This window comes from Syngnathoides biaculeatus, chromosome 11 (genome assembly GCF_019802595.1).
Source record: "Syngnathoides biaculeatus isolate LvHL_M chromosome 11, ASM1980259v1, whole genome shotgun sequence".
Taxonomy (NCBI): domain Eukaryota; kingdom Metazoa; phylum Chordata; class Actinopteri; order Syngnathiformes; family Syngnathidae; genus Syngnathoides; species Syngnathoides biaculeatus.
The window spans coordinates 8340360-8355910 of NC_084650.1; the positions used below are offsets into that span (position 1 = coordinate 8340360).

General features: G+C 41.7%; 1 protein-coding gene across 4 annotated transcripts in view; it reads left to right on the plus strand.

The window, feature by feature from the left end:
* The first annotated feature begins 612 nt into the window (after positions 1-612).
* hars (histidyl-tRNA synthetase) overlaps positions 613-15551 on the plus strand; it is a 37668-nt gene continuing 22729 nt past the window's right edge. The window contains exons 1-5 of one of the 4 annotated variants that reach the window (XM_061836095.1): positions 644-802; positions 6527-6843; positions 6978-7064; positions 10884-11003; positions 11081-11176. In XM_061836095.1, the coding sequence (XP_061692079.1) occupies positions 6742-6843; positions 6978-7064; positions 10884-11003; positions 11081-11176 (405 nt within the window). In that variant the 5' untranslated portion in view covers positions 644-802; positions 6527-6741. Of the gene's footprint in view, positions 803-6526; positions 6844-6977; positions 7065-10883; positions 11004-11080; positions 11177-15551 lie in introns of all 4 variants that reach the window. The other 3 variants (XM_061836096.1, XM_061836097.1, XM_061836098.1) reach the window with 3 other exon arrangements.

Genomic DNA, 15551 nt, shown 5'->3' on the forward strand with positions numbered 1-15551 from the left:
TTGACGAACCGGGTCTCTTGCAAACTTATGGAGGGTAAATCCATCCTACTGAGTGTTCAAGCAATGTCCAGCAATGCAACGGGCCGGCATTTTGGCTAACACGAATGAACAAGCTACCTTCCCGCAGGTAAAACTAATAGAAACAAATGAGGCCACTTGAGGGCGCTCCTGCCATGTACGTCACTTCCTGTTTCTTCTCGAAAACAAGTCATTTTTTTTCATGATTTTCATGGCAGGAGTTACAAAAAACTGTATATGCCAAAATCATGTTTTGTGGTGAAAAAACGCATGGGTCCATGTCGGCTGCCGTTTTTTCATTAACATATGTAAACTCATGCATTTCATGACAGTGGCCCTTTAAGTTAATTGAAGACTAACGACTGTATGTGTGAATGTGAGTGCAAATGGTTGTTTCTGTGTGCTTTGCTGTCAAACAGTTCAGGGTGGACACTGTCTCTCACCCGACGATTGCTGTGATACTAGGCCGCGACCCTTGTGAGGATATGCTGTATGTACTGAAACGGATGGATGGATCTGTCATCGCTTGTTTACCCGTGCACCCTTCCGTACAATAGGTGGCAGTATGCACCAAAACGATGGAACCCACCATGATATCACTAGATGCAGAAGAAGAGAAGGACATTTCATGAGCCTTCATCACAGTGTTGCTGGTATTTGTCGTCGCTCAGGATAGTTTGACGTTTGAGTTACAATGGAAGGAAAAACACTGATCCAAGAAGCGATTAAAATCCAAGGTGACGTTGTTCGAAAGATGAAGGCTGAGAAGGCAACCAAAGAGCAGGTAAGCAATGTTAAATGACGTCTTTAACATGGGATGGTCAGCGTGTCCATCTGTCATTAATCAGTCCATGTCAGCGTGGAAAGAAACCGCGTGGTAGTTGATTATTTTATACAGAGTATCTCACTTCGGATTCAACATTGTCAGGTTGTGAGTTAAGGAATGCGTTTTCTGAAACACCAGATATTACCTTTTATGTTACTTTTTTCCCCCCCTGCACACTGAACTGCAGATAAAACGGGGTTCCTTCGTTCTTGTGGATAGGTACAGTTGGGCTTTTGACCACATGACATGGAAACATTGGCCATATTTGCGGTATATGTACATTACTCTCAAATAGGAGACCTTTAAATCTTTCCGAATCATAACTGTAATCAGACGGCTGATGCAATACAGTCACGCTGCAGTTGCACCTTAAACATTCAAATACTGAATTCATCATGAAATACAACCATAACTTAAAGTGGTTGACCCTTGTTTTGTTGAAAATTACATTGATTATGTGGCGGGTCATTTTGACCCAAAATGTGTGAAACCACGCAAAGCAGTAAAAGGAAAAAATACACACACAAAAAAACGGTTTGAACTGTTTTAGATTTGTATGAACATTTAGATTAGACATATGCAGTAAATTTGAGCCCTTCAGTCATCTCCAGCGCTACATGTATCCTCAGATTTTTCTCAGCTACCCCTCCAGTTAGCGTTTCAGTGTACCCCTGCCTATGGATAGGTTTCCAATTCCTCCATGCTGTGTGTCATAGAGGTCAGAGAACACGGGTGATAGGTGAAGTATGAAGTTTTTTTCCCATTGTTAATTTATCCGATTGGTCTCAGGACTGTGAGGATGTCATTGGAAACCTATCCATTCCATGTATCCCAAGATTTTGCATGAGAGGCACACATTTTAATACCCAACTTAGCAGGCTTGTTGGACACGTACTGTCAGAAAACACCCCACCCCCTGAATGGAACAATGTGCTCATCTCCCGTAACATGATGACAAGGTTTGTACAACAAAGGTAGACTTTCGACCCATTTATCACATCTACAACTACAGCTAGTTTATCTCTTTTACATCGACCATCTCTGGTGTTGTCGAATTGTATCGGACAAGATATCATGAGAAATGGCTCCAGAGAGATCATTGCTGGAAAATTTGCCATTCGTTCTCTTCATTCCATAGACTTGCAGGTGCCTTTTCCCTTTATCCTACATGCTCCATCTAACAAATACCAGAATTTCAATGTACACATACAGGTAAGTCACATCGACCGGTTTACATTTCTCTTGCAATACACGCCTACCTTATAAGTTGGTCAAGTCCAGTATAATCTTCTTTATTGGTGGGGATGTGAAGATCTATACCACAATAAGATAGAGAAAAAACTCTTATTGTGCCATTCCCCGCGCTGCCCTAGGCTCCTCTGATCACTGTTTAATCTACTTAATAACTACAGTGCTGTGAGGAAGAATTTACCAAATCCAGTTGTCAGGTTTTTCTTTTGGAGCTCTATCACACAAGTTTTCAAATCATCAAACCAATTTTAATATCACTCAGGGAAAACACAAATAATACAAAATGCAATTTTCAATTGACAATTCATTTTACTAAGGCACCCAAAAAATAAAACAAAACCAAGCCTTTTTGTGATTAAAATAGTCACTCCCTCACCCCTGTTAAAAAGCAGTCATTGTGACTAACCACAAATTTGGGAAAGTTGAGTTCAATTTCACAAGCCACATCCAATCCTGATTACCACCATACTTGTTGAATCAAGAAATCACAAATAGAATTTGGCAGAGGATGTGAAGTAGGCTACGAAATCTCAAGAACCAATGCATCATGCAAAAATCCAAAGAAATTCACGAAGAAATGAGAAAAAAGTGATCCGTGAGTCTGGAAAAAGTTAAAAAGCCATTTCCAAGGCTTTGGTGCTCCAGCAAACCACTGTCAGAGCCATTATCCACAAATGGAGAAGTTTGGGAACTGTGGCAAACCTTCCCAGGTGTGGACAAAGAACTAAAATTACTCCAAGAGTGCGAGGAGGACTCATCCAGGAGGTCACAAAAGAACCTCGAACAACATCAGAATCAGATGCAGAACACAAAAGGAATTTTTCTCCAGTAGTCTGTGCTGCCCTGGTACAACATACAGAACAAAAAAACGAGAACAAGGAACAATATAGCAAAAAGAACAAAGAAAATGAGACATGACTGTTTATAGGAATTATTCCTTATAAAACATGCAAGTGCATGTAAAGAGCTCCATGCCTTGCTGACCTCGGTTAAGGTCCGTGCTCGTGACTCTACCATAAGGAAGACACTGGCCAAAAATACCATCCATGGGAGAGTTCCCAGGTTAAAAAAAAAAAAAACCCTGCTGTAGGCAAAGAATTGACCCCTCCGTAGAAATTGCGTCATCTGAGTCGCTGACCAATCAGAGGCCAGAGATCTTGATAAACCACGCCCCTTTTTTGCATCCGCCGTTCCCTCAGACAACGTTGCATGGTCCAGTACAGCTTTTGTTAGCGTTTTATCGCGTATTTGGGATCTTTAACAATAGATATGGTTAAGAGGTGTCGTCACGGACTTTGTATTAGTGACAACAGGTATCCTGAAAGGCTAGTTGGTGGAGTTCGTTTCGTACCCTTTCCAAAACCGAAGACCCAGTACGAAAAATGTCTTCGATGGATCAAACTTTGTGGAAGACCGCATCATCAACTGAATTCGTCTAAAATCAACCGGAACAGATAATGTTTGCACGAAGGTAAGCCCTATATTTGATTTTCAATACATGTCTCATATAAATGAATTAGCAGTTCTTCCCTTGCATAACGTAGCTACGTGTGAATGATTGACACACTTGATCTGTGTTGAGCGATATTTTGTGGTGATCTGACTGCACAAACGTGTCTCTGTCCGGCGGCTCCCGAGCTAAGCTAAACCGGACTAGCGAGTCCTAAAAGCCTTCGACGTGCACCGAGACACCAAGACTGAAGGAAGGATGTTTGAGGACACTATTAAGCAGTGATTGTTGTACTCGGTCGGGACTTACGTAGGTTCGGCACTAATTCAAGAATAATTATTGCGTGACGTTACACAAAGAAAACGAGAGAAACAACTCGTAAATCAACCCTCGCCTTCTTTTCCTTCATACGGCGGTTCACAAACGGCTATACAGATACACATACAGATTCTGCACACAAGTGTGATATGTAACACGAAAATAGGAAACTGTCAATGACGAATTCGTCTTTGGGTTATAATACATTATATTATGTGGTTTCTTGGTCTTCCTCTGACTCCGGAAAGATCTCGCGCGAATATCAATGGTTTCTCCGTAGATATGCATGTAAATACCATTGAAATACCCCTCGCTGAAATACTCGAAGCCCTGCTGTCTGCTTTTCAACTATATTTCACTATTCGCTAAGAATGCGAGTGAGAAATCAGCTCGTAAATCGGACAATTTCGCTCTAGTCTTTTCTTCCTGCGCCGCCATTTTTGCTAATTGTTTGTCTGAGGTCAGCACACGTGGGGTGACGTCACTTCAGGTGGCCTGGTTAAGTGCCCTGTACGGAGGGGTCAATTCTAAGGCTCATCTCACATTCCACCCAAAACATATTGATGATCCTCAAGAATTTTGAGAAACATTCTGCGGACCAATGAGTCAAAATTTTAACTTTTTGCAAGGTGTGTGGACCGTTACATCCGGCGTTAAAATGACAGCAGTTGATTAAAAGAACATTATGCCAACAGTTAACTACGGTGGTAGCAGTGTGATGGACAATGTGATGGAACAATGAATTCTGATGTGGACCAGAAATAAAAATCCTGAGGGAGAATGTCTGGCCATCAGTTTGTGTCCTCAAACTCAAGTGCTCTTGGATCATGCAGAAGGACAATGATCTGAAACACACCAGCCAGTCCACCTCTGAAAGCCCCCCCGCATGCTGTGGTGTGACCTTAAACGGGGAGTTCATGCAAGAAAACTTTTCAGTACGGCATGATTGAAACATTTCTGCAAAGTGGGACAAAAATCGCCCAGAGCCATTTGAAAGACTCAACTATCTCAAAAACTTGATTTCAGTTATTGTCCCAAGAGTGGCAAAACCCATTATTAGTTTCAGGAAGAAATTACTTTTTTCATAGAGTGTCAGAAAGGTTTGGATTTTTTTTTGTGCCATAATGCATTGAATTGTAATTTGAAAACTGCATTTTGTTTTTGCTTTGTGTTGTCTCAGAGATATTAAAATTATTTTGATGAACTGAAACCTTTGTGTGTGACAGATATGCACACAAAAAAAATAAATCAAATACTTTTTCATGGTATTGTACATCCAGGGAAATACTTAGGTGCGCGAAGCCATTGGTAAAATCAGTAACGTAGTCGACCAACAAGGCAAAATTAAGAACTTCAAAGCTGTTTCAACTGCACAGACTAGAGTATCTTTGAAAATTCAACTATCAGCCTAAATTAATACACATATATTGTTACAGTCTTAGTCAGTTATTGCGAGGGGTATATACCAACAACCTTTTCGCCCATTCAATAACACGCTGTGGTTTCTAGCCAGGCTAAAGAGGTCCCATGTCATAGTCTGAATAAGGACCTGTACAGTCTCACTGAAAACCAGAAACAAGAAATTTAAGAACTAAAGAAATTACCATTGAAAAGAGGGATTATGCAGCAAAACAGGAAAAACATCCTGGTGCTAACTTCTCCAAATTAGTCTAGCATGGGTTGCAGTTGCTAACTAATTACAAGTGATGATCCACCTCCGAAGATAACAGTGGTGGGCTCGCCAACAACCTGAACAGCTTTTACTGCAGATTGGAAAAGGACATTTTGACTCAACACACCGCCAAGTCGCATCATCAATGACTTCAACATCTCCAATTCCTCTGTTGACCTTCCATGAAAGGGACGTGAGTCCAGATCTTTAAAAAATAGATAAACAAAGCTGCATGGTTCATCAATAACATTGTCCTCTTTTTCTGAAAGATCCTGACAAATCTTTGCATCACTATCACAGTTCAAAATCTCTGATTAAGCTTTTTCAGGGTTAGCTCTGGAGCTCATCTTCTGTGTGGTCGTCAAAAGTGACATGAGAACAGTGACAACACAAGAATGAGAGTTCCTCCTTTACACACACCTGTGTCTGAATGGCAATCCAAATAAAGTACATCATGAAGATATTTATTTTAGATCTGAAAAGCTAAATTCCTTATATCAAAGTGTGCAGGTCAAAATGTTTACTAACTCTGCACCGACATTCCACTACACATCACGGTGTCCAGATTTTGCACACTACTTCATTACCCTAAATTAGAAAAAGTCACAATTTCATGAAGAAAAGGATAACGAGTACTTTGGCCAACACAGAAATGCCAATAATTGACAATAAAATAATACAAGGGTTAAATTAACAATAATTCCTTTTTTGTTAAAACAAGCTGACCTCCAATCTGCCTAACTGTAAATTTGATTTTACTGTAGTTGGTTGTTGAGACTGAATCTTGGGGACTGTTGACAAAGTATTAATATAATAACCGATGCTGCTGTGCGTTGGTACACATGTTGTATAATCTTTAATGCAAAACTGTCTGTATGTGAACTCCATTAGCCCGGACGCTTTTATTGACTTGATACATCTTATGTTCTGTCCTTCTCAACTGGGGTGATGATGATGATGATGATGCATCGTCATACACCGCCACCCCTAGTAACAGGTTTTCTTACCACTTTTCTCCCGTTCTTCCTGCCTGACCATTGGTATCTTGTTGCCGACATCACATGACCATCCACGGAAACTCCTGGCTCCTCGACGTCTCTTTGAATGGCTTTTTGGGATGGCGACCATAATACCACTGGGTGATCCACTCCTAATTTTTGGTTATTTTTGATCCGTTTTTTTGTCCTCTCTGCTACTGGATGAACAATGTTCGGCATGTTTGTCTGGACTCGCTCTGCTATGGTTGGCTTCCAACTTCCAAACTGTCTCCAATCTCAATGTTTTTTTATGGGAATCACTGTGGCACAGGTAGGTAATTGTACTCATTTCGTGCACATGCATGTGTTCCTTGTAATGCAATTCCATCCCTTAATGTGAAAAGTGAACCACGGTTCTGACAATTCCATGTGTTCAAAACTGTATGAATGGCATGTCCTTCATAGGTTGATAAAGAAATTTCCAAACTTCTGAAGCTGAAGGCACAGTTGGAAGATGATGGAAAACATCAGTTTGTTCTCAAAACAGCTAAGGTAAGTGCCCAGTGCTGCAACTGACTTCATATTTTAGGACTCCATAAAACCTCTACAGAATATCATGGAAACGTTGGGGTAAAAAGGTGTGTATGGTGTTTATTCCTTGAGGCAACTTATGGAAGTTTAAAAACTGTTGCGTTTCAAATGTAAATGTATTCACTGAAGCTCAATTGTTTTTACTTTCTACTTTATAAATCTGGTAACAGTAACTAGTGTTATACTAAAATTAAAATTCTAATTAAAGGTCGAAAACCAAAAGCCGAAACACCAAAAGACTTCATGATGCCCATTATTATCAAAATTCAATATTTGTCTTGACTGCAGAGCTTCCAACCTATAGAAATTAATGTCCAGAATATCTATCCATCCATCTTCTGAGCTGCTTATCCTCACAAGGGTCACGTGAGTGCTAGAGTGCTACCCCAGCTGTCAACGGGCAGGAGGCAGGGTATTCCTTGAACTGGTTACCAGCCAGTCGCAGGGCACATGGAGACAGACAACAGTTCCACTCACAATCACACCTAGGGGCAATTTAGAGTGTCCAATTAATGCATGTTTTTGGGATATGTGAGGAAAACGGAGTACCCGGAGAAAATCCACGCTGGCACGGGAAGAACATGCAAGCTCCACACAGGCAGGGCCGGGATTTTTGTGATGAGGTGATCAACTTTTAAATGAGACAGAAGTATGTTTTTTGGACTGTTATTGCAGTAAATTGTGAGGACACTTGCTGGAGTTAGACACCGATTGACTGCTTTGATTGGTATTGGCCAAAAATTTGCATTTTATGCTGATCCGCTCTGCAAAAGACATTTACTCTGTGTTGCATTCGTGTTGTGTGTGTGTGTGTGTGTGTGTGTGTGTGTGTGTGGTGTGTGTGTGTGTGTGTGTGTGTGTGTGTGTTGTGTGTGTGTGTGTATATATATATATACACACACACATGTATATACAACTTTTCAGCCTTTCGACACATTTTAGGCTTCGAAACAAAACAAAAAAATATATGTATATATATATATAATGTGTGTGTGTATATTTTTTTTTGTTGTTGTCAAGAATCTACAAGTGCGATACAATCGTGAAGTGGAACGGAAGTTATTGCAAAAAAAAAAAAAAAAAAAACTTTGCCGTAAATCCAGCACACCTCATCACCCTGAACACACGATCCCCACTGTAAAACATGCTCGTGGCAGCCTCATGGTTTGGACCTGCTTTTCTTCAGCAGGGACAGGGAAGATGGTTAAAATTGATGGGAAGATGAATGGCGACAAATCCAAGACCATTCTGGAAGAAAACCTGTTGGAGTCTGCAAAAGACGTGAGACTGGGACGGAGATTTATCTTCAAACAGGCCCATGATCCAAAACATAAAGCCAAATCTACAATGGAATGGTTCACAAATAAACATATTCAAGTGTTAAAATGATCAAGTCAAAGTCCAGACCTGAATCCAGTCGAGAATCATGGGGCAGATCTGAAGACTGCTGTTCACAAACGCTCCCCATCCAACCTCACTGAGCTCGAGCTGTTTTGCAAGGAAGAATGGGCAACAATTTCAGTCTCTCGATATGCAAAACTGATAGAGACGTACCCCAAGCGACTTGCAGCTGTAATTGCAGCAAAAGGTGGCGCTACAAAGTATTAATGCAAGTGGGGCCGAATAATATTGCACGCCCCACTTTTCAGGTTTTCATTTCTTAAAAAAAGTTCAAAGTATCCAATAAATTTTGTTCCAGTTCACGATTGTGTCCCACTTGTTGATTCTTGAGAAAAAAATTTAATTTTATATCTTTGTCGCCTCAAATTTGGCAAAAGGTTGAAAAGTTGAAGGGGGCAAATACTTTGTGTGTGTGTGTGTGTGTGTGTGTGTGTGTGTGTGTGTGTGTATATATAAAATGACAACCCTAATTTAAAGTTTAGTTTTAGTTTAATAAATATTGAAATACTAAGTTTTGGGACTATTGAATTATTGTTTTTCCACATTTATTTCAACATCAATCCAAATCATGACTAAAGTAAGGGAAGAATGGAGCAGGAAGTTGACAAGTAGATCGTTGCAGAGTCTGCAGTTATGTGGAGTATGTCTGTGTCCGTTGTGGTAAAGAGGGAGCTAAGTCGAAAGGCGAAGCTCTCAATTTACCGGTCTATCTACGTTCCTACACTCACCTATAGCTACGAGGTTTGCGTCATGACCGGAAGAACAAGATCCCGGATGCAAGAGGCCGAAATGAGTTTCTGCAGCATAGTGTCCAGGTTCTCCGCATTAAGAGGAGCCAGGTGAAGTGGCTGGGGTATCTTGATTCGGATACGTCTCGGAGGCCTCCCTGGTCAGGTGTTCCGGGCGTGTCTAACCAGAAAGAAACCCCGGGGACGACCCAGGACACGCTGGAGAGACTACGTACTCACAGCTGGCCTGGGAACGCCTCGGGATCCCCCCAAAAGCGCTGGATGAAGTTGCTGGAGCTGGCATCCCGGCAAAAGCTACTGCCCCCAAGACCTGACCCATATATGTGGTTGGGGATGGATAATCCTATTTTTTTCTGTAATTGTCCATCCCTAATTCAAGGCATTTATCAAACACTTAATGGGTTGTTTTCACTGATGTCATATTTTTTGCTGAATTACCCATACACCACTGTGCACCACAATTTAACTTCTCGACCTAGTAGCTACAAGTGAGGAAGTCTCCGGAATGCTCTCGTTACTGTTTGTTTTTTTGTGTTTCACGGGCGTCTCGGGACTCAAGTACACAAGAGAGGACTTGCTAACCATCAGAAAGCCTTTTTCAGACTTTTTTTTTTTTTTTTTTTTTTTTTTGTAAACCTCTCTCACCAAGTCGCTGAAGCTTTTTCCAGAGTTACTAGTCAGCGCACTCTTCAAAGCCTCGCTATCCGGTACCAAAGTCTGGCTGTGTCAGTGGGGGCATAGTCTAATGTTTCCGACGAAAGATTTTGGACGTTCTGCGGCTCTGTGCTTCACGGAGACTTGGCTTTGTGGACGATTACCCGACGCTGCTATCACGCTGCCCGGTCTCAAATTCCATCATGCTGATGTGTCGCCAAGCTAACAAACTTAAACGATACTCTTTTCAGAAGGCCAATATTACAAGATCCTTTTTTTGTTAGTCACTTGAAAGATTTGAGAATTTTGTGAAATACTAGATTTATTCTTTTGTCTTTTTGCCATTGTCATCAAATTTTAAACAGAGATTTGACTTTGCTTGTGGTGAACTAATATATACAGGTTTTATTTTTTGAAAAAAAAAATTGAATGGCATTTGCCTCTATTGGAAAAAATAGTATTCCACCACCTTTCTTTTTCCGTGTTAGCATACATGTAAATGCTCCTCCTTCGTCATTTCTGCCACATAGATTAAAATATTAAGAGCACAATACTGTGCATTTTTGACGCAGTCCTGAGTCCCATGATGTGTGTCTGCCAGGTAGCCTAATAGTCAGTCTGGGGTTGATGTGCTATTGGTCGTGTCTTCAATTAATGCAGTTAGAAACTTAATGTCGTCCATCTTGCCTCTGTATGTGTAACGGAGCTTACGGATAGAAAATGGCCGCCATTCGAAGCAGCACAATGGGTGACGTCGCGTGAAAACAGCCCATACATAATGTACAGTACATAAAAATGAAATTACAGTGCAGTTAGCAGTGACATTATTAATTGAACTTGTACTTATTTATTAACTTGTTAATTACTGGTCTTGTTTTGGTCCACAGTGTACCCAAGAGTTTGAAACTATTATAAGCAATCTGAAATTGATTGAATACAATACATTAAACTTGGCACGTCATTGTCCTTGTTTTAGGGAACGAGAGACTACAACCCAAAGCAGATGGCAATAAGAGAGAGAGTTTTTAACACCATCATCAGTTCCTTCAAACGACATGGAGCGGAAACCATCGACACACCAGTTTTTGAACTAAAAGTAAAAATGTATTTTTATACAAATGTAAATATATTTGTTTGAATGTAACAGATATGTTTGTCTTTGTTCCTATGTAGGAGACCCTAACGGGCAAGTATGGAGAAGACTCCAAGCTCATCTATGACCTTAAAGACCAAGGAGGAGAGCTGCTTTCCCTCAGATATGACCTCACCGTATCCTTAATATACATAACTCTCCTAGGCTATAGTACATACATATATATGTGTCGCATATAACGGTAAATATTAAACATCAGTGATACGGCACATTTGTTATTGTACAGTCAATCTGGAGAGGTTTTACAGTGCTTCACTTTTTTATGTTCAAGTCTTATGTCAATATAATAAAGTCTGGGAAATTTTTGCAAATTTCTTAAAATTTTAAAAATACAAAATCACATACATAACTGTAGATAGTTTGGATGACTTGAGTTTGACAAACATTAGGACTTACACGACCGGCAAAACCTGTGTCGTTTACAACAAGGACCGTGAGTACTTAGTAGGAAGTTGGGCAAGTAGAATCGCCAACTTAAACTTGCTTACAGACCCAGACCATCTTAGCGTAGCTGGCTAACAACGAGACGCGTTTGCGATCAAACTGTGCTGTTGAAGGAATATCGAACGCGAATAACTTAACTTATACGACGAGGGCCGTGAGGACTGATAAAAAATGTAACGTTTTAGTACATCTTAGTACCCAAATTGGTGCCGTATCATTCACGTTGAAGCTGCTCGGCCTAAGTTAGCGTAGCATGTTAACAACATTACCTACGTAGAGTGTATAACGAGGACCAAACATCGAACGTGGACTCATTCTTCCACGACTATAGTGAGGGCCATTGTGGTTTGAATCCCTTCCATCCACATATCCTTTAGATCGCCATCTCGTTGATATTTTCACACAGGTAATGTGATTTGTGTACCTTATGTGCTGACTGTGTTTGATTGCTTTTATATGACTTTAACTTTAACATAGATTAGGTAGTATGTGTATTCTGTACCTTATATCCTGGCTTTGTTTATTTGATTGCTTGTTTTGACTATCTCTGCAGCTCAAAGGTGGGCACAATTCCTGTGCGTCCAGTAGGCCGGTCCCAAGCCCAGATAAATGCAGAGGGTTGCGGCAGGAAGGGCATCTGGCATAAAACTGTGCCAAACATATATGAGCGTTCATCAAACAAATTTCAAAACGGATAGGTCGTGGCTCAGGCTAACTACGCCCGCACCCGGCACTGTTAATCTGCAAGGCGTAGGTAGAAATTTAGATAATGTAGGTCAAAGCCAAAAAAAAAAGAGGAGGAAAGCGGCTTAGTTGGCAGAAGAAAGAGGCATGCACAGACCCTACAACTGTGTGTAGGGACTTTGAATGTTGGGACGATGAATGGAAAAGCTCAGAAGTTAGTTGACATGATGATTAGGAGAAAAGTTGATGTATTGTGCATCCAAGAGACTAAGTGGAAAGGGAGTAAGGCTAGAAGCTAAGAGCAGGGTTTAAATTATTTTACCATGGAGTAGATGGGAAGAGAAATGAAGTAGGCTTTATTTTAAAGGAAGAGCTGCCGAAGAAAGTCTTGGAGGTGACAAGAGTATCAGAAAGTTAGAAAGGCACTGAACAGAATGAAAGCTGGAAAGACAGTTGGTCCTGATGATATACTAATGGCGGTATGGAAGCAATTTGGAGAGTTGGCTGTGGAGTTTTTGACCATCTTATTCAATAAAATACTAGCGGGAGAGAAGATGCCAGAAGAATGGAGGAAAAGTGTTCTAGTCCCCATTTTTAAGAACAAGGGCAATGTTCAGAGGTGTGGAAACTATAGAGGAATAAAGATGATATTGTGATCTGCAGTGAAAACAGGGAGCAGGTGAAGGAACAATTAGAAAGATGGAGGCACGCACTGGAAAGGAGAGGAATGAAGATTTGCCGATGTAAAACAGAATATATGTGCATGAATGTGAGGGGTGGAGGAGGAGGAGTGAAGCTCCAGGGAGAAGAGAGAGGGAGGGTGGGAGTGAAGCTCCAGGGAGAAGAGATAGGGAGGGTGGACAACTACAAATACTTGGTCAACAATACTGAGCAATGGAGAGTGTGGTAAAGAAGTGAAGAAACTGGTCCAAGCATGGTGGAACAGTTAGCAGAAGGTGTCTGTTATATGTGATAAAAGAGTCTCCGCAAGGACGAAAGGCAAAGTTTATAAAACATGGTGAGGCCGGCCATGATGTACGGAATAGAGACGGTGACCCTGAAGAAAATAGAGGAAGCAGAACTGGCGGTAGCAGAAATGAAGATGTTGAGGTTCTCCCTTGGAGTGAAGAGGTTGGATAGGATTAGAAATGAGCTCATTAGAGGGACAGCCAAAGATGGATATTTTGGACACAAGGTTCGAGAGAGCAGACTACGATGATTTGGACATGTTCAGAGACGAGAGAGTGAGTATATTGGTAGAAGGGTGCTGAGGAGAGAGCTGCCAGGCAAAAGAGTGAGAGGAAGACAAAAGAAAAGATTGATGGATGTTGTGAGAGAGTACATGAGGACAGTGGGTGTTAGAGAGGAAGATGCACAAGACAGGCTTAGATGGAAAATAATGACATGCTGTGGCAACCCCTAACGGGAGAAGGCGAAAGGAAGATAAGAAGAAGAAGGAAGACTTGAGCTTTTCAATAACCGCTCCAGCTGCATGGGATCAACCTGCCCTGGTTTGCCTCTGGATCTTGGGAGTGACTAGTGCTTTGCCGAGTTCTTCTCGGAAAAGCAGACATCGATAAAATCAGCCAGTATTCCGAAGCCAGTCAGTCCACAGGATATCGGCATTGTAAGCAGACTTATCCACAATGTAGAACTTAACCATGGACCAATGAGCGGTCTTGTGCTGGCAGGTGTATGTTTCTGTGACTTTGTCCAGATTCTCAAGTCCTCCTTTGGTGGAGTTGTAGTGTAGCATAAGTTGTGGCTTCATGCCTTCCCTTGTTTTAAAGGATGCATATGTGTGGGTTGTGCTCATTGCAAGAACATTCTTGTTTCTCTTTGGGCAGTATGAAACTACTGTTGCTCTCTCTGAAAACAAATATTGATGAATGTGGAGGTCTCCGGAATGGACCCATCTGTTTTTTCACCACAAAACATGATTTTGACGTTATATGGCTTTTTGTAACTCCCACCATGAAAATCCCTACGAGGGATTTGTTTTGGAGAAAAAGCAGGAAGTAACGTTAACAGTAGGAGCGCACTCAGGCGGGCTCGTGTATTTATACCAGTTTTACCTGCTGGAAGGTAGCTGTTTGTTTCTTCATGTTAGCCAAAATCCCGGCTCATTGTATTCCAGGATATTGTTCAAACACTTGGCAGGATGTATTTACTCTTCATATGTTTCCAAGAGACATGGTTCGTTTTGAAAAATGTATTGCATCGGTGCAAAGAATGAGAGCTTTGTGGGTTTGAAATGACAGGTAGGTGTGTATATAGCTACTAAAAAAAATAATAGTTGGGGTTGGGGATGTCATCCTCTCAGAACATAACACAAGATCTGCGTACATAAGTCAGGGGTGCTAAATGTGTCCATGCGCTAGTCGGCACCACGTCCTCCGGTCACAGCTTCAGTGGCACTCTCCAGCACTCCCTCTAAGGACTCCAAAATGGGTGGGTAATCTGAACTGTTGTTTTGTGTATTAGCAAAAACAACAGTCAGAACCCGTCATCTCATTCACCGGTCTGAACACCAACATTCAGGTGTCAAGCGAGGGGGCACAAGTAAGTACGCGGTGCCTCTCACCGTGGGTGACTCCAGAGTTGAACAGATTCCAAACCCTCCAGAGAGTACTGCTACCAGAGCACAATCAGTCTGTGGAGGAGAGTCCAACTCTATCTAGTCAGACCTTCTCCACCTCAAACACCAGGTTGGGATCCTTCCCTCCCAGAAAGGTGACATTCCATGTCCCTAAAGCCAGTTTTTGTAGCTGGAGATCGGCTTGCCAAGGTCGCCACCACACCCAGCTCACATTGCACCCGTTCCCTATGGCCCCTCTCACAGGTGGTGAGCCCATGGGAAGGGGGACCCACGTCACCTTTTCGGGCTGTGCCAAGCCCCAACTCCAGGCCCGGCCCCAGAGGGGGCTTCACAGTGACCCACGTCCATGAAAGAGAAACGTTAATCCATTGTTTTTGATCATCATAGGGTGTTATGGAGCCATGCTTTGTCTAGTCCTTCACCTCAGACTCATTTGCCATGAGTGACTCTTCTAGGGGTGTGAAGCCCCAGACAACTTAGATGCTCGGATCATTGGGACGCACAAACCCTTCCACCGTGATAAAGTGACTGCTCAAGGAGGAGATGAGAAATTACATGAAAAATCTCATGAGCAATGTTCGAAAAATTGCCTTCCACTTTTTTCAATACACAGACTTGCAGTTGCTTCTCTCTTTGACTTGTACACTCAAGGTGATAAAATTCCAATGGATGCATTCAAGTCAGTCTGATTCAGTGGGTTCCATTTTATCTTCAAATACACACCTCCCTTCCATGTTGGTCATAATCCTCTCTTTTGGTGGGTA